The sequence below is a fragment of the Diadema antillarum genome, unplaced genomic scaffold (genome assembly GCF_040938485.1).
Source record: "Diadema antillarum isolate AM-2024a unplaced genomic scaffold, OU_Dant_1.0 scf00000099, whole genome shotgun sequence".
Classification (NCBI taxonomy): Eukaryota; Metazoa; Echinodermata; class Echinoidea; order Diadematoida; family Diadematidae; genus Diadema; species Diadema antillarum.
Window position 1 is genome coordinate 1,089,035 of NW_027270988.1, and position 27,253 is coordinate 1,116,287.

At 37.8% G+C, this 27,253-nt stretch overlaps 1 protein-coding gene across 1 annotated transcript in view; it reads right to left on the minus strand.

The window, feature by feature from the left end:
- LOC139718765 (cholesterol oxidase-like) overlaps positions 1-27,253 on the minus strand; it is a 46,767-nt gene that overhangs the window by 14,388 nt on the left and 5,126 nt on the right. The window contains exons 2-3 of the mRNA XM_071630230.1: positions 19,523-19,724; positions 16,738-16,954 (exon numbers count right to left, since the gene is read on the minus strand). Coding sequence (XP_071486331.1) covers positions 16,738-16,954; positions 19,523-19,724 — 419 coding nt within the window. The remainder of the gene's footprint in view (positions 1-16,737; positions 16,955-19,522; positions 19,725-27,253) is intronic.

Below are 27,253 nucleotides of genomic sequence, written 5' to 3' on the forward strand. Positions count from 1 at the left end.
ACATGACGTCTGACCTCTATAAAGCTCATGACCGAGGTGTCTGACTTCATTCCATTTCATAAATTTCTTTTCATTTCATTTCATTTTATTCTATTTTATTTTATTTCATTTCATATTATTTCGTTTCATTTCATTTATTAGGCTTTCTACATCTTTCTACAAAGACATACATCTACACATCGAAATGGCACCAATAATCTTAAAAACAGAAGTATAGAAAAACACACTTGAAATGACTCTATGGTACGCCACATTTATATGTACAGCAAGCAGATGTTTGTGTTGGTATAATGGTCCTCATAAAAGGATTCGGAACACACACTCACAACTAGCGTGTATGCATACATAAAACCAACAATCAACAGAGAGAAACGAAAGAACGAGAAAGAATAAAGAAAAGCGATATACTTCCACTCAAGACAACTATCAGCTCTCCTTGGGGAAAAAAAATCCCTGGATGATTATTGAAAATTGGCGTTGTTCCCATTTAAGTTGCGTCATCTTCGTATGATGAGAATGACCGTAGTTCAGCAATGGCATGAGCCACATTTGCCCATACGTCGTAAGAACTATACGCACAAACTGCGCAAGAATGGTTTCGGCTCCATTGGTCGGAACACATTCCGAGAAAAACTACTACGAATGTTAGACTTTTTCATGTTTTTCGACATTCAAATCCTTCGCAAATTGCTCTATTGCTCTGTGAATTCAACCCTTTAGCAGAGATTCAAGTACCAATGTGAATACGGTATTATTCTCTACGCTTTGTTTGGAAATTGAGGAATGCGCGTTGGAGGTTTTCTTTTATCTAGAAGACTCCCTCCCTCACCTCCCTAGTCTGGCACCATGTGGTGGATTTTTCCCCCTTTTTTGGCAAAAGACAGTGTTCATTATCGTTGTTTCATTTTTATTTGTCAGTGTGAAACATGGTCTTTGTTTCCTAGCTGGGAGCAGAAAATTTTCTTTCTTGTTCATCATTCATGTTGGCGGGGGGGGGGGGGAGGGGGTCGACAGACGAGGAGAAGAAAGCAAGCTGCTTTTTACACCAGCTACCACATTTTAAATCATTTGGTCCTTTGTCGAGCACTCAGAAACACGACAATCATTATCATTCGAGCTAAACGTCTGTGCAAACAAATCAGGACGTACCAACCCAGTCGTTCTATGATTAATGCAAAGCGAAAGAGCAAAACTTCCCAAAGTACTCAAGCAAAATGGAGGAATTACCACTAAGAGCCTACACATTTAATACAACAAACTTGAAAGAACACTAATTCACTTTAAAATGTAAATGTCGGCTATGCCTTTTAAGGTCAACATTAACATTGATTCAAACAAACGTGGGCATGCGCATATAAACTTTAATGGACATTTAACAACAGGACTCCAACCATACAATATCACAGAGCCTTCACCACATTCACACAACAAAGTCATGTTAATGGTCTCACGACTTACACCTAGTCTCTCAACCAGGTCTTCCTGAAGCATACCAGCGTCGAAATGCCCTACATGGCGCTGGCCTTTTCGAAAATTGCTTACGCGCGGCTTGATTGATAAAATTCAAAATGAGCAATCAACCTTGCCTGGCAAGGCCCCACCTATAGCTTGAACGTTGAATTCAACATTCTCTTGAAACTAACATTTCTGGCTGACCAGCTAAGAACGCAAGTCATAAACCAGGCATACAAAAGACCATCATTGATTCTTCTTCATTGACTCTTTACGACGGGGCACTGCTAGTATTAATTTTTGCAACTATTAAACAATTTAGACTTTATCCGAAATTTTGAAACAATGCCATCTATACGAATTTATTAATCATAACGATAGGGTATCATTCTATAAAGGGAATTCAATAATTTTTCTGTAGGTATCAAAATCGTTCTGATTATCATTGCGAAAATTTTCGCAGGAACTTCTGTAAAGCGTTTTATGAAAGGGAATGTAGATCTCTGTCTGGTAGTTTTTTACAAGTTTGGCGTTTCCCAAGTTTTACGTAGTTTTTTTTCCTCACATGCTTCACTTTAACGTTTTAAGGCATGGTATAGTATTGATTGAGATAAGGATTCAGTTTTTACCTTTTTGATACTTTGAAACCACTTTATGAAATGTTAAAAAGCATACAATGCAAAAAGGAATTTATAGTTTATGTGATGAAAGTCGGCTTTGAAATGGCTGAGAATTTCAAATACAAAGTAAAACAAAACCATCTGAATAAAAGGTGGGTCCCACCTTTTATTAGGATTGCTTTGTTTGGATATCTCAGCAATTTCATAACGAATTTTCATCATATAAAACTTTTAATTCCTTAGAATTGCATGCTCTTTAACATTTCATAAAAGGTTTCTCATTATCTCAAAGAATTGTCATCAAAAGAAGTTTGGAACTTGAAGCCCCATCTCAACCAAAGCTGTACCATCCCCTTAATTAGATCCCAAATTTGGGGCGTGTCAAACACTATGTCGCTGGCTTTTCAAGCATGTCCCAGCGATATTCGCAAACCCCTCGTGGACAACCCTACATTGTTATTGACGAATGATTTGCTTTCTTTCTATCATAAATACTTGACTTATTCTGCAAAATGTGTTCAAACATATGCTTCTCCTTTTCTACCAGTTCACGGTGAGTATGGATAACCTTTCAAGGAGTAATCATTATTCCCTTTACTTGGTACATGTTTGAGCCCATACTTTCCTACGAGACACCACCGATTCTGTATGACCGTGGTTTGGGGTGCAGATTCTACTCACATGTTTGTGATATGACGACAGTGATATCACCCGAGTCGTCTTCGATGCCAGAAGAGGCCGAAGAGAGAGGCCCAACTGCCGAGCAACCGACATTTTCACGGTGACTTGATGAACTGTTCCTAGATTCTAAAGTGCAACGCAATATCTCACACACCAGCTTCACTTCAATATGTGATACGACGGTAACTACGTACAACAGTCGCATACTATACCACACGCTTGTTTTACCATGTGAAGTGTGGCCAGCGAAAATAAAGAAAACAATAATCCTCAAGAGGGAAGCGGAAATTATGCTAAAATAGCACACACACACACACACACACACACACATACGCACACACACACAAAAAAAATCAAAACACTCTGGACCCTTTTTAGACAGTGATCAGCTCTACCCAGAACTGGATAGGTTGGCGCACGCACACCAAGGGGTTACCGATGAAGGGCGGCCGCCATCTAATGGGACTTTCAAAAGCGATTTACACTATACTGAGCGGAGATGAGTTGAAATATTCTTATTATGTCGTATTGTTTGCACAATTATTTCTGAGGCCTTTCTCCTCGTCAAGAATTTGCTTATGATGATGGTCTCCTGTATTTCTGTATATCCAGAGTTGCTTAATTTGTCTTTTGGACCACTGATACACCGGATGCTTTGTTTGCATAAATATACAAAATGTATGTGCATAAAATAATGCCTACTTGTTATGTAATTACATATGACTTCAGAAATGATTGTCTAAACAAAGCGACATACTAAGATTATGATATTCAAGTCACCACTCACTGAGTGGCTATAAAGAAAGAGAATGAGAGAGAGAGAGAGAGAGAGAGAGAGAGAGAGAGAGAGAGAAGAATAAGGAGAAAAAAAGAAGAAGAAAGAAGTGCAGCAGTGTATTGTGCGAAATGTGAAGCGTTTGCGTGGAAAAGATTTATGAGTATGTAATGTTCATGTTTGTTGAGTACGTTTAGTTCCGAGCCCTTACTTTCACTGTAGACGTAAAAAAAAAAGATAAAAATAGCAACATGCTCTATTCAGGCACATATTGACTTAACATCATCTTTAAACTGTCTTTTAAATATATGGAAAAAATGGACTGTGTGGGTTAGCCTTTGAGGGAGTGACTACATTGACGGACAGGTAGCCTTTTATAGGTTATGGACCATAACATGTTAGAGGAAATCCTAAACACAAATCTGCATCTGTCATGTGACACTCAAACTTGGAAAAGGTGCAATTTGTCATTGTTGTCTTTAAAGTTTATGTGCTCAGCCATGCGTGACATTTTGTCAGCCTACCATTGGAAACAGGAAGAGGCTTTTTTTTTCTCACAATCAACATTGTGCTCTTCATAACATTACTGCTAATTATTAAATAATGTTCCTCCAAAGCTGGATAACATTATATATATATATATATATATATATATATATATATATATATATATATATATTCTTTCGTTTTTTTGCTTGATAGATACTTTATTTTCTGCAAATCAATATATATACATTAAATAATCATGAACATGTGGGAAATATGTAAAGTGAATTTAAAACAGAGTTGTTTGATTTGCACAGACAACGATATAATAGGAAATTAATGATGTAATATACAGTATGCATGTCTATGCAGCATGGATTACAATAACAATTGTAGTTGAGAAGCGATTATGCAGAGGGCCGCCATTTTAAGCATTGCTTGAAAAGATGGCCGGCCCGAGGAAAAGGAAGGGACGTACTAGATTCGTAACAACACAAATTCTGCTGCGAAGATAGAAGGGGAAAATAAACTCTGACGTGTGATGGTGGTGAGTGTGTGTGCAAGTGCTTGAAAGTACACAAGGGCAGATAGGCTGGAATTTAGAATAATAGAATTGGTTTGCTGGAAGAGGGAACGATATGCGATGTTGCTATCGGGAGACCAACATTAGTCATATAAACTATTTGTTTTTAGTTCGTATTTTAAGTATACTGTAATAAAATGTGCTTCCTTAAGTTTGCTTTGAACTTATATATATCTTTCTTCTTTGCCCTCCTTGGAATATTTTCACAGTAGTGGCATAGATTTAGTTTATCAGGCGTGACACAATATTCAGCTCGTTACCCATGGGTAAATGGTTTACTTTAAGCTTGGCTGAAATGCAAATTCGACATCCATACCCAACTTCGAGGATTACCGAATGTGTCGTTCTGATTGCGGCGTGAGTAAAGATGATCTCGTCCATATGAAGTATTTGGCAGTGATATCAACATAGAATTAAAGATAGACATATAGATTGAAGGCACTGTAAATATTTTATTGAAATCTAGAAACATCAAACAAAAGAAGTAAAGAATACAATAGCAGGTATAGAGTGCATCGTTGGCCTGAAAGAACAAACATTGATGTCTAAGAAAGTGCTGACAATATTCCAAACACAAATTGTATACATTGTCTGAAAAACAAAATAGAAGTTTACACTTTGGGAATATGTATTATAAAGTATGTATTATAAATCAATACAATACTATGTCATAAACTCTAACAGTAACTCTACAGTGAGACCACGTAGTGCAATAGCATTCAATCAATTTCAGTCAAGAACTCCACAAAAATAAAATATCAAACAATTTTAACTCGATCGATAAAGTACTTTCCAATATTTGGATATGAAAAACAAGGAATGTTCCATTTCATATATACTGTCATACGTTTAATGATAGGCTGCTCTTTTCTATCAATAGTCTATGAATCAAAACAATAAATATACTGAAATAATTCCCTAAAAAACAACAACTTTATCATATCTTCGATGGAAAGTAATTCAAATATAGCACTTGAAATATTTAGCCATTATATCATAGTATTATTAGGATTAAAAAACGAAATCTCTTTTTAGTATGAAAAGTCAAAAGTTAAAACGCTAAAGTTTAATCTCAGTACAAGTTTGTTAAGACGGCAGTGTAAGAGTTCGTGTAAGTAAAAATGTAAAGGCAATGATTGTATGAAAAAAGAATACTGTTGATTATGTCTACAATCGAGTGACAAGAAAGACATTGTTACGTAAACATTGTGGTAGCGGGAAAAGTGATTAGATAGTTTGAACCGTAGCTTTAAGTGTGTTTCTAATTTTGCTAAGGCTTCTACGATTGTAAAAGTATATTTGCACATAAAAACAACTATATTTTGCAAGAGTAAAATATATGAATCCGTCATTAGCCAGAATAGTGTCTTCACAAAGAGTTATGAAACATTCAAGGTTTGAATACTTAGGAAGTCTGTCGGTCATATTTACTTTCTCCTGTTAAACCTCTTTTTTTTTTTAGCAAACACAGTAAACCTCAACTGTTCTCAAATAAATGTAAGCTTGAAAATATCTATCAGATTGCAGGGGCGTCACCAGCTTTTTTTCACTGGGGTGCGTTTTGACCCTAATGTAATGAGATTTTTTTTTTGGACAGACATTTGGAATATAGGAAGCTCTCAATCCCTAGACTTTTACTGTTTTTGAGGGAAACCAAGCGGGGAAAGGGCACCGGCGTAGCTAGGATTTCATCTTGGGGGGGGGGGGGGGTGTTAGTATGCGAGGGAGCGAGCAAGGGAGGGGGGAGGGTGTGGAAGAGCACTTTTTGCATTTTGATGTTGTAAATGGTGCAATTTGATGCAGGTATTTTACGTGTTTTATCGACTTGAAACAGTCCCACTTGTTTAAGGTATCAGTACATTTTGAAGTAAATTGTTATTGAACAATTTGTCTATAAATGGTATAATTCAAATAAACTTCTAGCAATGATTCGTACACTGATGTCATGAAACCGACCGAGCCCGAACAAGCGGAACGAGCAAGGGGGGGGGGGGGGGAGGTTGTGGGAGGGGGTTGTCCCCCTATAAATGGATTATGGAATGACGGTGTGAAACGACAAATTACTGGCAGCAATATCGGGAGAATGGCTTAACGATTACACGCGAGCGAGCGGAGCGAGCGAGCTTTAAAATTTGGACATTTTACAGTCCCAAAACTGCTGTTTGTAGCCATATTTTTTTTTGCTTTGGAAATTAAGGGGGGGGGGCGCACCGGGTGCAGCTGCTGGCAATTACTGGCAGCAACATCAGTGGCCCGTTGCATAAAACTTACCATTGAATTTCAATGGTAACTACCGTCAAAATTAGGCGTCACAGCCAATCAGCATCAAGGATTATAAAATTTACCGCAAATTTGAAGACTTACCGCTAGAAAGGAGCGGTAAGTCCAGCGGTAAGGGGTTTATGCAACAGGGCCTAGGTGAATGGCATAATGACTAAATGCGAGTAAGCGAAGAGAGCGAGCTTGAAAATTTTGACATTTTACCGTAAAAAAACTACCATTTGGAGCTATATTTTTTCGCTCTGGAAATAAAGGGGGGAGGGCGCACCGGGCGCAACTGCCGGCAATTACTGGCAGCAACATCAGGAGAAAGGCATAACAATTAAATGCGAGCGAGCTTGAATATTTTGACATTTTACAGGAAAACAAACCTGCCGTTTGTTGCTATATTTTTTCGCTTTGGAATTTAAGGGGGGCGCATCGGGCGCAACTCCTAGCAACTACTGGCAGCAATATCAGGAAAGCATAACGATTACATGAGAGCGAGCGGAGCGAGCGAGCTTGAAATTTTTAAATTTTACAGTCCAAAAGCTGCCGTTCTTAACCATATTTTTTCGCTTTTGAAATCAAGGGAGGGGGACGCACCGGGCGGAACTGCTGGCAATTACTGGCAGCAACATCAGGTGAATTGCATAACGATTAAATGCGAGCGAGCTTGAAAATTTTAAATTTTACAGTCCAAAAACTGCCGTTCTTAGCCGTATTTTTTCGCTTTGGAAATCAAGGGGGGGGGGGGGTGGAGCGCATGCCACCAGGCGCAACTACTGGCAATTACTCGCAGCAACATCAGGTGAATTGCATAACGATTCAATGCGAGCGAGCGAAGAGAGCGAGCTTGAAAATTTTTACATTTTACAGTAGAAAAACTGCTGTTTGTAGCTATATTTTTTCGATTTGGAAATTAAGGGGGGGGGGGCGTACCGGGTGCAACTGCAGACAATTACTGGTAGTAACATCAGGGGAATTGCATAAAGATTAAATGCGAGCGAGCTTGAAAATTTTGATATTTTACAGTCCAAAAACTGCCGTTTGAAGCTATATCTTTTTTGCTTTCGAAATGAAGGGGGCGCACCGGGCGCATTACGAGAATTTAAATACGAGCGAGCGGAGCGAGCGAGCTTGAAAATTGAGACGTTTTACAGTCCAAAAACTGCCGTTTGTAGCTATATTTTTTTTTTGCAGTAAGGGGGGGGGGGCGCACCGGGTGGAACTGCCGGCAATTACCGGCAGCAACTTGAGGAGAATGGCATTACGACTAAATGCCAGCGAGCGGAGGGAGCGAGCTTGAAAATTTTGACATTTTACAGTCCAAAAACTGCCGTTTGTAGCATACTTTTTCGCTTTGGAAATTGAGAGGGGGCGGGGGGGGGGGGACGCCCGGTGCGCCCGGTGTGCCCCTCCACCTGGATACGCCACTGGTAGTCAAGGGTGTCGGTTTATGTTCATGACTGGGGGAGGTATGACCAGCTAGATGGCGTCGAAGTGACCAAGCATGGGAAGGATGTCCAAAATCTATCTAAATAGTACACACTGTGTAGAATACTCTTGTACTAGTAGATATGTATAAAATCAGTGCTGCCCGAACCAGGGGTGCGAATTGTTTTTGCCCATGATTTTTTTTTTTTTTTATCCCCGATGCAAAATTTCAAAAAAAAAAAAGAGTAGATAAAAAAATAATTATTATTTAGGGTCCGGCGTTGAGGTCGCTCGCAGACTGAAGGTTTTTTTTTGTTTTGTTTTGTTTTGTTTTGTTTTGTTTTGGTTTTTTTAGGGTCTGAAGGGGGGTGCGTTCGCACCCAACGCACCCCCCCCCCCCCCGTGACGCCCATGGATTGTAAGTTACTGTACAAAACTGCAGAATGAACATGTCGACATTGTCGAGTCATGTTGAAAATGTGTTTTTTCAGTCAGAGCCAAAGAACCATACCTATAATCATTATCGTATTATCATAATTATTTCTCTTCTTCTTTTAACAATTTTTAATCTTTGAAAAATGCTGACGTACACCAGTACAAAGACAGTTAATAATCACAGTCTTAAACAAGATGAAAGGAAATTCAAAGTTATCTTTACTTAGGCATTCAACAATAGTGTACAGTCGTCCATGATAAAACATGTGATTTAATCACCCTCATTTTTTTTTTACATTCGTTGGAACAACCTTTGAATTTCTACACATTTGCAGTTAACATCCGACACTTATGAAATGAAATGTTACCCTCATCCTGGGACTATTTTCAGGTTTATCAGGCGTGACACAATATTCAGCTCGTTACCCATGGGTAAATAATTTAGTAACGTGATATCTACATTTTGTTCTGTTTGCATTCCTCCCATCATCTTCCAAGTGATGTTTTCTTTTTTTCCTTTCTATCCATTAAAGAGCTAAAAACAAATCTATCAGTTCTAACAAATTGAAAAAAAGACACTTTACAAATTTTCTTTCGAAACTCTTCATAGGTTGAAAACACCGTGTTACATGAAGGCAGCTAACTGCAGTTATACACATGTACGAGCTCGCTTCCTTAGAGAAAGTGAACGCTTTTGATATGTTGATTGGAGTTGAACAATACAGTCGAAGACCGGAGAATCAGGTTAGGGAAAAAACTCTTCCATGTAGTTTCTGGTGTTTGTTTGTTTTTTTATTCTGCTTTGTTTTGTCTGTTTGTCTTTTTTTTTTGCTTGTTTGATTTACCTGTTTCGTTTTTCTTGTATTATTTCCTTCACATTTTGTAAAAGCGTTTGTTACTTTATGTTTACACATTGAAATAAGCCTACACCATCAAAAGCGTTCAAAATCAGTAATTCTGTCAATAGTCATATTAACCATAGGCCCTACGTTCAAATGTTGTCAAAAGTGAAAACAGTTATTTTGCTTTTTTAGGCTTTTAAGGTAATCTACTCTTATTTTTCCCATACCTTAGTACATGTGCACTCAACCATTTCCTCTGAAGCAGGCAACTCCCACACAGACTTGGTATCTATATAGGTGTAGATCAGCGCCGAATCTCTATATTGCAATGCGCTGCCTTTGACGCACACTGTGTAGGCAAAGGTTGTCGTGAAAGAATACTTGTAAGAAGAAGTCCCCATATATAATGCCAAGTATCTGGTTTCTCCAGATGGGATGCTCATGGGATCTATATTGTTTTGAAAAGAGATTAAACAAATGGAAAAAACCCACAAACTCCGCATTACTAAATGTTATAATACTGTGCAGAGGCCGCCAAACAACAGGGCCGCACTCCCCACATACACAAGTGCACGCAATATTTGTGGCTTTTCTAAGACAGAAAAAAAAAAACAGGATGAAATATAATAAGCGAAAGTGTAGAAAAAATGTAGGAAAACAAATTTTGAAGCTCTGTCAAAGGGCTTTTGACTAAATAACACGGCTAATAACCTTTTACGATTGAGACTTTAATAGGAAAATAGCTCATGTGCCTGTGCGAACTTCTTCGCGTTTATGATTTTTCTTTGTTACTCCATTGATCGTAATGAATCATTACCTAAATTATATGCTCAAGTGAGTTATCTGTTGTTAATTTTTGTTAATTTTCTGTTGTTAAACATTTTTGATCAATTCAACGCATTTTTTTTTTTGCAATTAAGCATACATGGACTAGAAACTCAGAAAGCACGTCATGATTTTTCCTGCTAAAAGCCCTATAATTAAGAAACACACTCATACACACACACACGTGTGTGTATATATAGCTGGCTCCCATTCAATCGCTGTGTAGGCGCGAGTCCACCTCCCGCCGTATGCGAGACCATTGCGAGCCCCCCGTCCTTCGCACTTGCGTTTGCCCGGTCGCCAACCCCTCGCTGCTAAATTGAATGAAATGATTCCGAACTCGAATGCTCACGTGAGAAATTGAATTGATGATGCTTCCTCGCATTCCAACGAAATTGAATGCTCTCGACGAACATTTAATCTAAATGACTAATAGCTTGTCTTCTTATTGTGAATTTCATTTCATTTCCTTTCATTGCAACTTGAAAGACTCGATCATCAAATTAAATGATTACCTCATAAAAATGATTGCAAAAGCACTTGCGCACACAAACACAGACACAAACACACCCCAGTCAAAACAAAAGAAAGCAAACAAAAGAGAAAAGAAAAAATATATATCCTATTGTGCTTATCGCATGTTTGTGTTTGTGGAACGTCATGATTGCTGTAGATGGGGCAGAAAGAGGAAAAAATGGAGGGGAAATAAGAAAGAAGATACTGGTTAAAGATAACGCGGTGTACGTACCGGAATCCCACAGGTTGGCGAGGGAAACGCTGTTACCGTCTAGTGGGTAAAGACACCGCCACTCTCCAACCGTGCCTTGATCTTCCGGAACCCAAGACGTCTGACCGGACGGCCAACAACACGAGCAATCAAACCAAAACCATTCATTTTTTCCGCACTGATCCCTGACGGCTGCTGCGAGCCCTGACGAGTAAGCTTGTGCCATGGGCACAGGCATGTAGGCGCCACGTGCTCGACAGGTGTCACGTACGTCTTGAGAAAAAGATCAGCTGCAAATGACTTCTAGCGTCGAGCAAAATTAAAAAAATATAAATTACATTTATTTCATAATTGGTATTGCAAAATAGGATTATCGAAGAGAGTGTTTATTTTTCACATGACTTCTTTTCCTAAACATCTTTTTTTTTTTTCAAAACGACAGACTTCTTTGTAGCTATTTTGTTCATCAGAAGAGATTAATGGAGTAATTATCGTTATCATAAGCATCTGTGTGCAAAAAGTTTCCAGTTTTGAGAGCAGTTCCGAGTTCTTAAAGTGTATGTATTTTGTGCTAGCACACAAGCACCATTCTTTTCCAGAATGTATTTGATAGGAGATGTGAAGAATAAACACTAATGCCATACAACTCTTAAATTACAGTAAAAGTCTTATTCAGTCACACATTGATGGTTACAACAACAATTTTTTCCAGAAAAAAAAAATTGCAGTACGTTTGTCTGTGTTTGTGTCACTTCGTTTTATTTTGTTCTTTTTTTAATAAAGAAAGCAAGTATAATGACTCAGTACCTATGCCGGGTCGGACATGTGTTGTCAAATGTACAGTGGAAAGCATATCCGTGGAAACTGTATAGGGAAAAAAAAAACTGTTCCAATTTTACTGTATTCAAACGTACTGGCACACACACACACAAAAACACTAATGAATTTTGTTATTTTTCATTATGATTTGGTTTAGGGAATTGATATTTTGATTTACAGTAGACAGAAGCTATTTGATTAAACATCACAAAATGTATTAATCAGCCAATGAAAGGACAAAAATACCTTAACCCTAAAAAGACTGGCTTATTTTCATGCCTGGCAAGACTGGAGGAGGGAGCCCCCCCCCCCCCCCCCCCTCCAAGATCTTGGCGTTTAACCGCGTGGACGTTAGGAAAATTGGCACGCACGTGATTCACAAGGTAATCTACAAAACTGAAAAGGGAATTATCCGCAATTATTTCAATTTATTTTTGACAAATCAATCATGCTAGTTTATGTATAGATCCTGAAAATGCTGTACATCTGTAAATAAAGATTAAAATTTGCTTCTTTTTGGTCTATGTACTATTTTTAGGATTCTAATTGAAAATACCTTAAAAATAAGGCTGTTTCTTTTTTTCTTTTCATTTTTACAAAATTTCATACGCACTTCATTGTTAATGATATTTTGTTTTTAATCGGGTTTTTTTTTCGACGTTAGTCATCGGCGACACTATTCCGATCATAAACAAATTGATCTCAATCATTAAAGTAGAAATGATTATACATTTATGAATTTTGGCTAGAAACAGAATTTACATTGGATTTCTACATGAAGTCACGTGTGAACAATTTCGGGACTGACATGCACGTACAAAATTTGCGTAACTACAGAACCGCGTACTCGAGTGTTGCAAATTTGGTCTCAAAAGTTGGGCAAGACTTCAAAAATTAAGCCATGAAACGTCACGGTGCGAGATATTTTCGTTACGAATTTAATGTGAAAAATGTCAAGGGGCCCAAAAAAGCCCCCGCCCTCGCCCTTTCAAGATAAAAAAGGCGATCGTTTTAATCCAACAATTAATGTTAACGTTGGAAACGTGCAGATATCAAATATCTACGTATGAAATTAATAGACTGCACAATATAAGTAGTCCGTGAAATTTACAAATGCCTAAACGCCATAAGTTAATCGGTTATCAAGTAGCTCATTGTTTATTTCAAATTTGTATATAACAGGGAAATTTGATACAGTAATTGAGAAGAATAAAACATGAAAAGATGTTAGCTGCCTCCAACATAGTCGCAATAAGAACGGATCATTTTTCCCAAGTCTCTGATCGATACTTTGTATCTAATTTAGATTGTAAAGATCTTGTTTAAACTTGCAGATTTCATTGTAATGGGGAAGGGAATAACAGAAATGATATTATAATAATGTTTGCGTGTTTGTGCGTGTGTTTAAAAAGGAAAAAATAAGTGTTGACGAGAATACGGTGAGAAAATGGGAAAGCATGCCTTAACGAGGTAAAGAGCTAAGAGAGAGATAGATAGGTAGACAGATAGATATAAAGAGAGAGAGAGAGAGAGAGAGAGAGAAAGAGAAGAGGAAATTCCAGGGGACCACAGGGAAAGAAATCAAGAGTGTATTTACCAACTTCTTAGTACAAATTATGCATAGATCTTACATCACCTTCTTGATTTGTAGTAGACTGCGTCCAGTCTAATTTCGATGACGAATCAGTAGTCAAGGCTGTAATAAGTATAAACACAAATTACGCATTTTATTGTGTGGCACTCTGAGGGCGAAAGGTTTTACCACGTTCCTGTTTTTAAAGCTTTCAAGATAAGGAATGAGTAATTTCAGTTTCCTGAATGGTTGAAATTAAGCAGTGAAATTACATTGCCTTCTTGATTTAAAAAAAAAGAAAATAAAGAAAATAAAGGGGAAAAAACTCCTTTCATTTCAAAGTCGAAAACAAATCAGCAGTCAATGTTGATAGAGAATAATGTACAGATAACGCATTAAATGGTTTGGCTCTATACTTGAAATACTGACATATCAGACCTTCCCATTCGTTTGAAACTTTTCAAGAAATAAGGTGTATATAGTCAGGATGATTCTATACATGAAAATTAGCCACAGATTTCATGGGTTGCAGCATTACCCGTCTGATTAAAAGAAAACTGCGTCCATCCAGAAGTCGAAGGAGAGTCCGTAGTCAAGGCTGAAAACAATAAACACACATTTAATCTTGTAGTTACTTACCAGAAATCATGGCGCAGGCCATGTGCACGATTTTGTGAATCTTTCTTTATAATGATAATTTTAATTAAGGTGATAGAAGTAACAATAGTGATATCAATAACAAAAATGATAATAATAATGTCAACAATGATAATGATATAATTACATCTTGTATTGCCCCCAAAACCTCTCTTCATACTGCTCTAGACGCATAAATACAGAGCAAAATTAAGACAAAATAAAAAAGATTCTGATGATTTCTTTTAAAGAGTCACTTCACATCACCCCCTTATGTCATTACGAAGGCTATTACAGACTTTGGGGCGTGCGTAATAAATTATCTTTACCCCCATGATTAAAGGGACTGTACAGTACTGGTTGAGAGGAAGATAACATTCTTAAGTGAGATAACGAGAAATCTCTTATGAAATATGAAAGAGCATGTAATTTTTAGAAGAATTCAATATTTATTTGATGAGAATTGGTTTTCATATGGCCCAGATATAGAAACAAAATGATAATAATAAAAGGCGACAGGCCACGCTTTTTATAAGGATCTCTTTGTTCGACTTTTTTTTTTTTTGGATATCTCAGTCATTTTGATTAAAATACAAAGTTATAAAGCTTAAAGGTGGCTTCAGCATAAGACTATGCGTCATAACTGCACCAAGGTGGCATAATATAATTACAATGATTTCAAAGTCTATGGGCACAAGCAGACTATCGGCCTATCTAGCAGATTTTCAGGATTTGATTTTGAAATTTGATTTTAAAGAGAAATATCTATGTCGCTGGTCTATCTATTAAACAATTTTTGTTGAGAAATCAGTACTGATTTTCTTAAGGGTAAATAAATGTTTGAAATATCATTGATAAAAAATACATCAATGCACTAGAAAAATCCCGGTCAGAACTGATCCCGAAAAGGGTCCGTTCGGGTCACACTCCGTTCCGGGTCAAAAATGACTTGGAAATTGGTCATGAAGACCCGGAATGGAGTCACCCTGACCCAATTCATGACTCTGAATGGGGTCATATCTGACCCCATTCCTGGTCATATCTGACCCAGAACCGAGTGTGGCCCCAACAGACCCTTTTCCGGGTCAGACTGACCCTGATATTTTAGAGTGTGGACCATTATCTATCTCTAACACATCAATCCATCAATTATGTGCAATCTGTTTATTCATTTCATTTATTTTTCTTTCTAATTGGGACATGTTTAAGTGGTAGAAGTATTGTGCCCTGCAAATGCTGCAGTGATATCATCCTGTGAACATGATGTATTCTTGTGTTTATCAGAGTTCCAATTAAACCATGGCAACGGTATTTTCAAATACACACAAGGATGCAACGTATGCCACAGGGACAATAGAAAACATCTCTTGTTTTTTTTTTTTTTTTTGTTTTTGTTTTTGTTTTTGTTTTTGTTTTTGTTTGTCAGTTTGCATATCATGATGCAGAGGTCTTTTCATGCATCATGTGATTTCTTGCAGTAGATCCGCTGGGCCCTACAAATGGCGTAGTGGAAAAGAACCCCAAGATCGGAGGACCCGAGTTCAAATCCCGCCCAGTGCTTAAATCCTTGTTCAAAACGTTTTACCCACCATATCCCTCTCGACCCAGGTGTATAAATGGGTGCTTGGCAACACTAGTGTTATAATAATGGCAGGGCCCTCTCAATGGTAGAGCAGTGGCGACACTGAAGAGGCTACCCAGGGTAGATAAGACCTCATTATATTGTTAACTCTAAGTGCAACATTGCAATTCGGTATGAAACTTCCCTCTTGGGGTAGTTTAATCTTTCACAAGCACACACACACACACACACACACACACATACACACACACAAACAGACATGACAGAGAGAGAGAAAAAATCACATGAATAGATGAAATCGACCTAATATACTAATGATGCACAGGATAGAGTGTGTTAGTGAAGGTGCGGCGCGCTCGAGAGTATTGACAATGGTGCGACATGCACGAGGCGCAGCCGAGTGCATGTTTGCAACCGTTGTCAATACTCGAGAGTGAGCCGCACCTTCACTAACGCCACGAAATAATCCTGTGCATCATTTGTTTTATAAAATGGGTCGAAAACTAACAGCATTATTCACGTACCTTTGTGGGTCAATACCAGTCAGCTACATGTAGCACTCGCTCAAAAGTCAAGATGTCCGAAGATGTTCGTCCCAAACATTTACGCACGTCGCACTCGGAAATCCCGCACACTGATAAGTACTGTACGTACGCATAAGAGTATACGTACGCCACGTACTGTTATGCACAAGAAAGGCCGCCGGCTGTTGTGGCAGCCCGCGGCCCGAACTAGAAGTTGTTTACAGGATTGACAGCGCGTATAGTAGCGCGTGACGCACTTGTAACAACTGATTGAGTGCGCACTGCTAGTGTAAAACATTGTGACGTACGTCAGGCCAGGGAGGTGGAAGAGAGACTCTTCTTAGTGCTTACCTGAAGAAAATAATGCACGCACACGTGACTCATTTCAGCGCTTCCAATTGGCTACATTCTTGAACCCATTTTATAATATAGACTATTACCCTACTACCCCACCCCCTCCCTATCAGCCTTCCCAGCATGCCTCACCGGATGGCCCATCTTTCTTGAGGCACTCCGCCAGTTTGCTGTACACCCCAGACAGCATGGGCATGGCATCAGAGAACAGGGCGAGGTTATGTGCATCGGTTCCTCTTGTGAAGAAGGGTGCACGGTGCTCTGGCAGGAGGTACTTCTCTGTCGCAGGGTTGATGTCGACCAAGCGGGCAACTGACATGCAGCCGAGCCATTCTTGTACGTACCTGAAGTTTGAGAAAAAATAATCAACGACTGTCATCTTGACTTGCCCACAATTCTTTTTTTTATTCAAAATACAAATTCAAATTCAACTTTTTTCTATTTCAGATGCTTTCACGAATACATTACATTTGCAAGACAAACGTAGGAAAAATATATATTATGTGTATATATATATCTATATATATATATATATATTGTAACGAAATTCGGTGGAACCGATTCGATTTTACTGTTCGATTAGTATTTTTATGATCGATAGTGTCTATAACATAGAAAGGGGCACAATATCGAAACGTTGGACAAACGTTTCAAGGTGGTAGTGCATCATTATGAGTTTAAACATTTATTATTAGATATATGGTTACTTGTTTGTCATGGGCAAGTTTGGATTATTTTAATACCAACTCCGGTTTAGACCGATGATACATGCCGAATTATAGTAACCATGTACAAGAGATACTGCTAAAATGTATAATTGTTGTACGAATTTAATAACCACGCCAACATTGTAAATAATTTGAAGTACTACTGCGAGTATTTTCCGCGTCGCTCACGGCCGTGCGGGATTGCCTCCTTACTCCGCGATAGGAGGAGAGGCATATAAAGTGGCCGTTGTGTGACATAGTCCGCAACAAGTAGCCCGTGTATGATACATTTCCAATGTGTTGTTATTGTTTGCTTCTACATGTAATAAACTGTACATGTGTTCCTGTAATGCTGACTTCACTGTGTCTTCTTGAGTGTTCTACCACGATACAACAGCTTGGAGAGTAGAGGTACATGTTCCTGAGAAGACCAACTAGCAAGTCATTGGATTTCGGGTATATTGGTAATGTGACTTGTCGCATAGTCCGTGCCCAATCCAAGTTCCAGTCGTCGTCATTGGATTTCGGGTATAATGGTAATGTGACTTGTCGCATAGTCCGTGCCCAATCCAAGTTCCAGTCGTCGCCTGAGGAAGTTGGTAACGGTGCGATACCAGCACTTTACCCCGTGCCATCAACGACACCTGTGCCACCATATGGTTGTGAAAGGTGTTCCACGTTAGCGTGACTGAGTTGGTAGCAAAAGTCGGTAGCAGAGTTGGTAACAAAACTTGGTAGCAGAACTTGGTAGCAAGAGTTGGTAGTAAAAGTTGGTAACAAACTAGACGTACCAATTTAACACCATCTACAACTGACGTTTGGAAGTGACATTATCTAAGTGATGCTGAACTTTGTATGTGTGCCGCTTGTGTTGGTGAGCTGCTTCTGACACAACATATTACATGGTAGACACAGACTGGTAGTTTTAATGATTTAAAGGGATCATTGTAAACTGCAACAAAACGAACCCCGCCTACTCGGCCATCCTGACACGGCTCGCGGAGACATTTGTACAGACAGTCAAATACACTCTCTTAATTCACGACGAGAAGGCGAGTTCGTCACAATATATATTATGTATATATATATAGTATATATATATATATATATATATATATATACATATACATATACAGCATGTGAGGGATCAGAAAAGGTCTATCGAGCTGGAATTCTTTACAATTAATACGATGTATGTCACAAGTTGTCATAAATGTGTACAAACGGGTAGATACAGTAAATCATGTATTGAATGGTTAAATGTGTGTCTGTGTATTTTGGATTACAGTAACCTGTGCCCATTGATTTTTATCGGAGGAGTCATTCATCGGTTCATCGAGGAGCATTCATCTGTGCATCGAACATCATCCTCGGCCAATTTCAGGGGATTACATGGACCTTGTGATTGTACATTTGGTTGTTACACACGTAAGTGATTACATTGTCATTGTATTGATGCATAAGTAATTGTGTAATAATTAAACTGATTTACAAGTCTGTGCACAAAGTATTTAATAAACTGCCTGAACATTAGCTTACTGGGTCTTTTGTGCAAGCATTCTCAGTGTGATTTGGGTCGTAACATATTGCAATAGAGAAATGCAATTACAGAGTACAAGCATAATGGTTGAGAAATATTAAGCAACAACATAGTAAGCATGATAAGTAAGCAAAATAATTTGATATGAATCAAATACTTTTAAAAGAGACTGTGTGCAGAATTATCAGTTTATCTGATAATCCTTTCCGAGTTGCTACTGCGTTGACATCCCGTTGTCGTTCCACATAATTCATTACAAAGAAGAAAAAGTGTCTTGAATAGACATTAAACTTCAAAGTCTAATTTTCTTCAAAAGTAGAACTCCAATGTTTGCTTTTCCATCATTCATTTCTAGTGGCTTAGGATCTACCAATTTGATTGGTTTATCAATTCAAAGCCAAAAATTCTGTCTTTCAGAATTCAACCCAAACTTTAAACAAAAAGAAGTTGAAAGACATCATTCTGATTGCTTTTGGACAGTTTTGTGATGCAGGGTCTAATATATGAAAAACGCCATTTAAAGTATAGATTATTTTCAACGTCACAGACATTAATGATTTCATCAAACTTTGTAGTACTTCACGCTCAGATTGAATTAGAACACATAGTGTTTGCCAGCGATGGCCAGGGTTTATTTTAAAACACAACCAATCAGATATCCATACCGCTCCTTGAGTCCTGCTGCATTGGCAATCTCCTGTGCTGTGCTCTCTTGGTCTTTCAAGTGTACCAAGGCATCAAAGATGCCAGTCTCAACCCCAAGGGACACAGCGAGTGCCACAAAGCCGTGTGTTAGAATGGTGCTGAACCTGTCTGCGAACGCCTCGCTCGTTTCTTCCTTAGCCCTTGACTCAGCCATGATGAGATCTGCTGAAGCAAGAAACAATCAAACGTACAAAGTCAATTGATCAATCAATTAACCCTTTAGCAAATGATAATCTGCAGATAATGTTATTAAGGTTCCCCGGAAGGTACAGCAATATTGCCCTCACCTACACAACTTTCTTTCAATAAGGTTAACCCGTTCAATACGGGAACCTCGTGGCCTGTGTATTAAGTGTATGGGGATTTCAGAATTTAGTATGGAATGGGTTAAAAAACACTGCCTGTTTATGTTTGTATATTGTAAGTTATTTGAAAGCCTAATAAGACTTCACCAGGAGAGTAGTGTGTCACAGAGGTAATTCTGACATACTTTTGTTGACCCTTGAGCTTTTCCAAATTACGTTATTATGATATATCAAAACAAAAAAATAATCTGCTTTTTTTTTTAACGGAAGGGAAGTTTTGGGCATTCTAGAGAGTAACAAAACATGCGGTTTCAGTGACTAATGGGTTATAAAGCTAGAAAGATCTGTTCTCACTGCTGTAGCAGACATCAGAGGGGCTGCCAACATTCAATTCAATTCAGTTCAATTCAGTTCAATTCAATTCAATTCAATTCAATTCAATTCAATTCAATTCAATTGAAATTAAATTCTATTTCCAATAACACCTGTTTGTTGTTTCACAAATTCAATGATAACAAAACTTACAATATATTACAAAAAATGCATGAAACTTTGATGTTAAAAAAAATGGATGAGTTAACAGCATTTGAGAAATGCAAAGGGGCTTGCAACTGGGGGAGGGGTGGTATGTTAACATGAGAGTGTGAGAAATGTGTGAGATGCATGACAGGCGGCAGGCCCGCATCAGTCCTCCTTGACAACACACTATCAGAGCATCTCTTTTCTCTGATACACTTTTCTTCCTGTACTCCAGATTAATATAGTGTTGCTTTTGTCTCACCATAATTATCATATTGTTATGAAATATGGGGCTGTACATACCTGTCAAGCTTACAGAAACTGCCTGTACATTGTATCAGCAGAAGAAAAAAAAAAACATTATCAGGATCTTATCTGGGTGACATTATAGTGCTCATGCTGATACCATATCGTGAGTTACAAGTTGTTAGATGTTAATGTGCTCTAACAATATGATAAATCTTTACAAACATAAATGGAAATTTATCTTCAAATTTCAAGCATATTATAATTTCAGAGGCACAATACAAGGTTGCATGATCTGACGCACATTTCAGGACATGAAACATTTTTCTTTCAACAAACCATCACTTACGTGGGCCCTAAGCTGTGGAATAAATTCCAAAATAGTCATAAAAACTTCGCATCATTAAGATTTTTTTCTTTTTAGTATAAAAGATACTCTAGTCACTTGTTATGTTTTATAACTCTACAATTAATTCAATCTATAGAACTTGTATTCTTGTAATTTTCCCAACACAGGACTGACTGTATCATGGAATACATCAGTCCTGAACAGCCCAAGGGGGGGGGGGGGGAGGCATATTGTGCCTCCATATAACTTTGTTATTGTTTGATGTTTTATCGTGATATTTGGCACATGGGTAGAGCATTTCACACTCTACATGAATGCACATTTGACTTTTCTCAAGGTCACCAATAGAGGGAGCTTTTACTAAAATTTAAAGAAATGCACAGGAAATATGCTAAAAACACTATTTTTCTGTATTATCTCTTTATCTCAAGTGTACGTTTAATTATGGATCAATCATTTTCATATTTGTCACAAATGAAGTGCAAGTTGAAGCTCATTATTTGTTATGATTAGAATTTCTCAAGGTCACCGCATGGGGGTGGTATTCAAAACAACATTAAGAAATACATTATGAGACCTGTAATGTATTGTTTGGGATACTAGTAGTTACATGAATAGTTATCCCGTTTCACATTTCCATAATATTAGAATTTTAAATTTGCAAATTGATAATGTGATAAAAGATATAACTTATTTGGGTGAAGGAATCAAAATGACACAAAATAGAATGGCAAGTTTTGGAAAATACTATTGTTTTCAATTATCTCTATTATGTATTGTTTTATGCCTTTGTCACATAAAAACAAAGGAAATAATTGGAAAAAACATTTCAGGGCCATAAGCCATCTACCTATCCCAAAAACCCGGTACAGCCCTTTACACCTACATTTCTATCTATCTATCTATCTATCTGTCTGTCTATCTGTCTGTCTGTTTGCCTGTCTGTCTGTCTATCTATCTACCTGCATCAAATTGTCATCTGTACAGTTTCTGTACGCGACACAAAATTCTTATCTACCTCTCCATCTATAATGATATGTCTTATATCTTTGCCATATACATTAAACACTCTCTGCACATAATACAAGATTATCATCTACCCCTACTATCTGTTCCTTCAACTAGACAGGAAAATTCGTCTCTCAGGAGTAATATTAATAGTTCTCGATAGGGGAGGGATTCCGTGAAGCCAGATGCAGTCTGCATGGAACCAAGGCAGAACATTATGTCTCCAAAGATACTCATACACATGACTGATCTTTCAGTCTAGTGGCAACCAGGCTATTGGACGGCTACTCTGGTACGGTGGTCGTTCATCCGCGCGGCTGCGCTGCATAATAAAATATATTATGCAGGACGTGCATAAGACACTACAGTGTTCACATACAACATGCATGTGATACAATAACATTTGACATATCCTTTGAGGTCTATTTTTAGACATGGTGCAGGCTATTACCATAAACTTCTGCCATATTCCTCAGCCTAAAATAAAAAAAATGGTTACCAAATTCTTCACAGACCAATGCTGAATATTCCTGGAGGTTCAGGTACGGAGACAACAATGGAGCGAGGTCAGATTGGAAAGAGCTGGAGGTGGATGCGATCTAGAGCATGAAGAGAACAGACTGCCAAGTCTAGTCATATACTGTCACATCCACTTGAACTCCGAAGGTTCTGTACCCGAGTACTATGTAGCTAGACGTGTATACAGTATACAAAGATACATCTTTAAAACACATCGTGATTTTGTCGTTCTTATACATACCACAAGTGAACTTTCGCACTGTACAGGATTGCTGTATTTTCTCTGTCCCTTCCGATCCGCCCGACGACTAGCCTTTTGTCAAGGCCATCTCGCTGTAACGGGCGAGCGAAGCTTGCCCAGCCGAGAGAACCCTACTCAGCTGGGCTGTCTTCATCTGGCAGCGAGAGGGCCTTGACAATAGGCTATACCTGACGACCTGCAGTGCCCCTTGCAAACGATGCACATACCAACTGTACAGTGCAGTGGGCGAGATTGCCTTTACAAGTATGGCAGTCACGTGAAGGTGTAGATCATAGGAGTCAAAGGGCAAGGGTTAAAGGTCAAGTGAAAGTGCTCAAATTCCCAAATACTTGCTCTCTGAAACAATGTCTTATGAAGGGTTCTAAATGAAACCTAGTTCAAAGAATGTAAACGTTCAACGCATTTGAGGTTATTTTATGTAAAATTTTCAAACGTATCATTCTTTTTTTTTAAATCATGTGAATCTGTCGGATCAGATTATCAAGACGTAGACCTACAGACCTATTGGGAGGACCATGCGATATAGCGACATTAATTTGCAGTTTTTATCTAACATAATAAGGAATGTAACTCTCACCAGTCCTGTAATTCTGTAAAAGTCACACAAAAATTTTGAGTAACTACGTGAATCAAGCGAAGAACACTACGGACGTGCAAGCGCGCCGGAACACTTGGTTTGTTTTTGTTTTGTTTTTGTTTTTGTTTGTTGTTGTTGTTGTTTTTTTTTTTGGGGGGAGGGGCCAAATCTGGACGGGGGCACATTCATATGACAAATTTCTAGGGAATTAACAAAGTAAAAATTCACTGCGAAGGACTATGATCATAACTAATTATGAAAACCATTAATTTTACTTAATACGGGCAGAGCGAGGGAATGCTGTATTTTTTTTTTCATTTATGAATTTGACAATTAAACACACGAAAAACTCTTTTGCCGCCCATGAACATAAACATATATAATGTATATATATATATATATATATATATATATATATATATGTTAATGGGGGGGGGCAAATGCCCCCTCTGTCCCCTCCCCCTTCCAGCGCCAATGGTTATATTGCATGAAAAGAAAAGCTCGTCTTCTCCTAGCTGCCCTGGACCGTGCATGGCACCCCCACTGTGGATTATAGTGATTGTGCATTGCGAGGACGGCTACTATTTCGTAAACTTTAAAGACTGCCAGTATCTGTTGTAGAAAGTGCAAATATTCCACCAGCTTTTCTCTTCAAATGCGCTCGAAAGAGTGATAAAAAACCTTAACGAAACAAACGCAAAGCATGAAGAAAATAAACTATAAAGAACAATTAAAAGCATCTAAAAAGTGTGTAAGGCCTACAATCACCTCACAAAATTATCCCGCTAGTCCAGCAGCAATAGACGTACTATCAGTAACTAGTAATCCTTCTGGATTAATCCTTCTCGATGCATTTACATCTGCTATGTTTTTTTTCAGTACTGTATGTACCAGGTTTTCTAATTCGTAGAAAGTTATCATCTAAGAGGCAAATCATGTAGCTTGGTCGTGCAAAGCATTGTACATACCATGGCTAGCTCTTCAAATAAAACAACAACAACAAACTTACTCATCCCTATGAAATATTCCAGTACTTACAATTTATCATATGCTACAATTATTCTCATAAACGGACATGTCTTTTAGGGTCTACAGAACAATAATACAGGACACAGTACACACCAGGTAGTCATGTAAAACTCGTACAAAATGCTCGTGTAAGCAAATTGGCCGCCAGGTTAAACTATTCTTATCTATATGAGATCACATTGTTTCACAAATATTGCTTCCTGCTCATGATGCATGTGATTTGAAAATATGAAATTCAAAGCTTAAGGTGTCCAACAGCCCCTTTTTTAATCATACACCTATACTCACCACTTATCTCCATAAAACTCCGTCACAAAAAAAAAACAACCCACCCCACGTCAAACCTCCCCCCCCCCCCTGCCTCCAAGAAAAATCAGTTATACAAAGAGCTGATCTTATTACGATACACGTGTAGGACCTACAAACGAACACAACACAGATACACTTACATTTTGACATTCAAACGCAGTTGATTTTTTCTGTCATATCAATCAGTTTTCATTTTAATACATAAAGAGATGCAATTGTCAGTGGCACAGAAAATATGAACCATAAATATTACATTACCTCCTTTGTATGTATCAAAGACTCATGATGTGTAATATTAATTACGAGACACAAAGCACATTGCAGCGCCAAGCTTGATAACCAGCGATGGCAACAATTAACCTTTTTGGCGGTGGCTGCCGGTCACGTTTTATATTACAGAGGTTCTTCTTATTAAGCGCGGAGATAGAAAATCGTGTATTTTCAGACGTGACGTTTCCATCTAAAGGCAACAAATCTTGTCCTCTTCGTCGATAGCCGTCGGAGGGGCTCTCTTCAAAGGGCCTAAATCAGTCGCTTCTGCGGTATAAGATGTCCAAGCAGCTGTCGTTTTCTGGAAATCAGAGTAATTTTCTCTCAAGATGGATACACTTCGGGAGAATTTTGCCGTTGTTCGATCATGGAGAAGACGATTCTGGACAACTATCTGTATGATCTTATTCATCAGTAAGTATTTCGAGGCAGAATGTCTATAAGGAGTAATTATTCAGAAAGTTCCTTTAGTCTGAAAATGAAATCGGGGTTGCTATTCCGAAACGCAAATTTCTCTTACCTAGACTTTCATTGATCTGAACATTTAAACAGAATAGTATTCAGAAAATGGAAATGGGTTCTAATTCCGAAGGTTCACCGTTAACCCCATGATGGGAAGAGGGTGCTTATTAACAAAACTTGGAAATAACGAATTTGTTACCTCTTGCGAGAAGACCCCGTATATCGATACCCACGAGTCATACAGCCCACGAGTTTGACATTGAACTCATGGGCTATACTACTCGTGGGCTGTATGACTCGTTGGTGTCGTTTTCACGAAGTGCACTCGCAATAACTTCCTTTATTCCATTTTCGGATTGACGAACCTTCTAAATAACGAATTGTAACCGTTTTCACTTCAATAAATGTAGTGTATTTTTTTTCTATTTACTACTTCATTGGGTCTCAACTCCTAAGCTGTGCTCTTCTTTTAGAGGTTGGCCTTGTTACATTTCCACGTTCGTGAACATAGTTTGTTTGTTTGCTTGCTTTTATTTCTGCATTCAATCAGATGCAATTTGAATACAAACTTCAAAAAATACAAAGACAAAGAATAACAAGTGCAGTGAAATAAATCGATAACAGTACATAAATAGATACACATAGGCGATTGCATTGAGCAATGTAGATACACAGAAACATAAAATAAGATGTATAGTATTTTTCAGTAAACAACAGAGATCATTGAATGCAGGAGACCACCATCATAAGTGATTAAGCTTGAAATGGATGGAGGCCTCATAAAATGACTATCCAACAACATAACTCTCTTGGAGGAAGGTGATCAGGTGAGTGCAGTGCAGTTGCAGGTGAGAGTGCAAGATGTAGTTGAAGGAAGAAAATAGAGATTGACAATCATTTACTATAAATATTTGTTAGCTCAATTGATTTGGAGAATATAATTGTATCAAATATCATTTTAGTGAAGCTTTCAAAGAATAAATACTTGAACAGGACTTTATATTATCCGGGAGATTATTCCAAATGTCCGGACCCGAATGTCTTATAGATTTATGTGTCACTAATAATTTGGGATTCAAAAGGTGGAAATTTCTACATATACGAGTAGGGTACGAATGGACAGAAGTATTGAAACTAAACATGTTATCAAACGATGATGGAAGTTGATCATATATATATTTAAACATAATTACTGCTACTTGAATAATATTCAAATCAAAAACCTTCAATGTTTTAAGCTCATGAAATAAAGAATCAGTATGAGCCAGAAAATGCGATCCTGTACAAATACGTATAACTTTCTTTTGTAATTTGTATTTAGAATTTATTTTGGTAGAGCCGCAAGTACCCCATACAACATTGCAATAACTTATATATGGGAGAATTAGGGAATTATATAATAGAAATAAAGTTGAACGAGGAAGAAAGAACTTCAGCTTGGAAATTATCCCTATATTTCTAGAAATACACGTTGCAACATAATGCAAATGCTCATTCCAAGTCAAACTTTCATCTATATATACTCCCAGAAATTTTGAATTCGTTTTCTTTTCTAATGGGATATCATCAATGTTAATATGTATCAGCGTATCTTCATTATGAGAATGAAGTTTGAAATAGATGAAGTGAGTCTTTTTTATTATCAAAGAAAGTTTATTAGACTTAAACCAATTTGATACTTTACTAGTTTCAATATTTAAAGTATCATTTAAAATCTTAAGATCTTTATGAGAATAAAATATATTATTATCATCAGCAAATAGAACAAAAGAGAGAATAGAGGGTGTATTAATGATATCATTGACATAAAGAAGGAATAATAGTGGGCCCAGAATT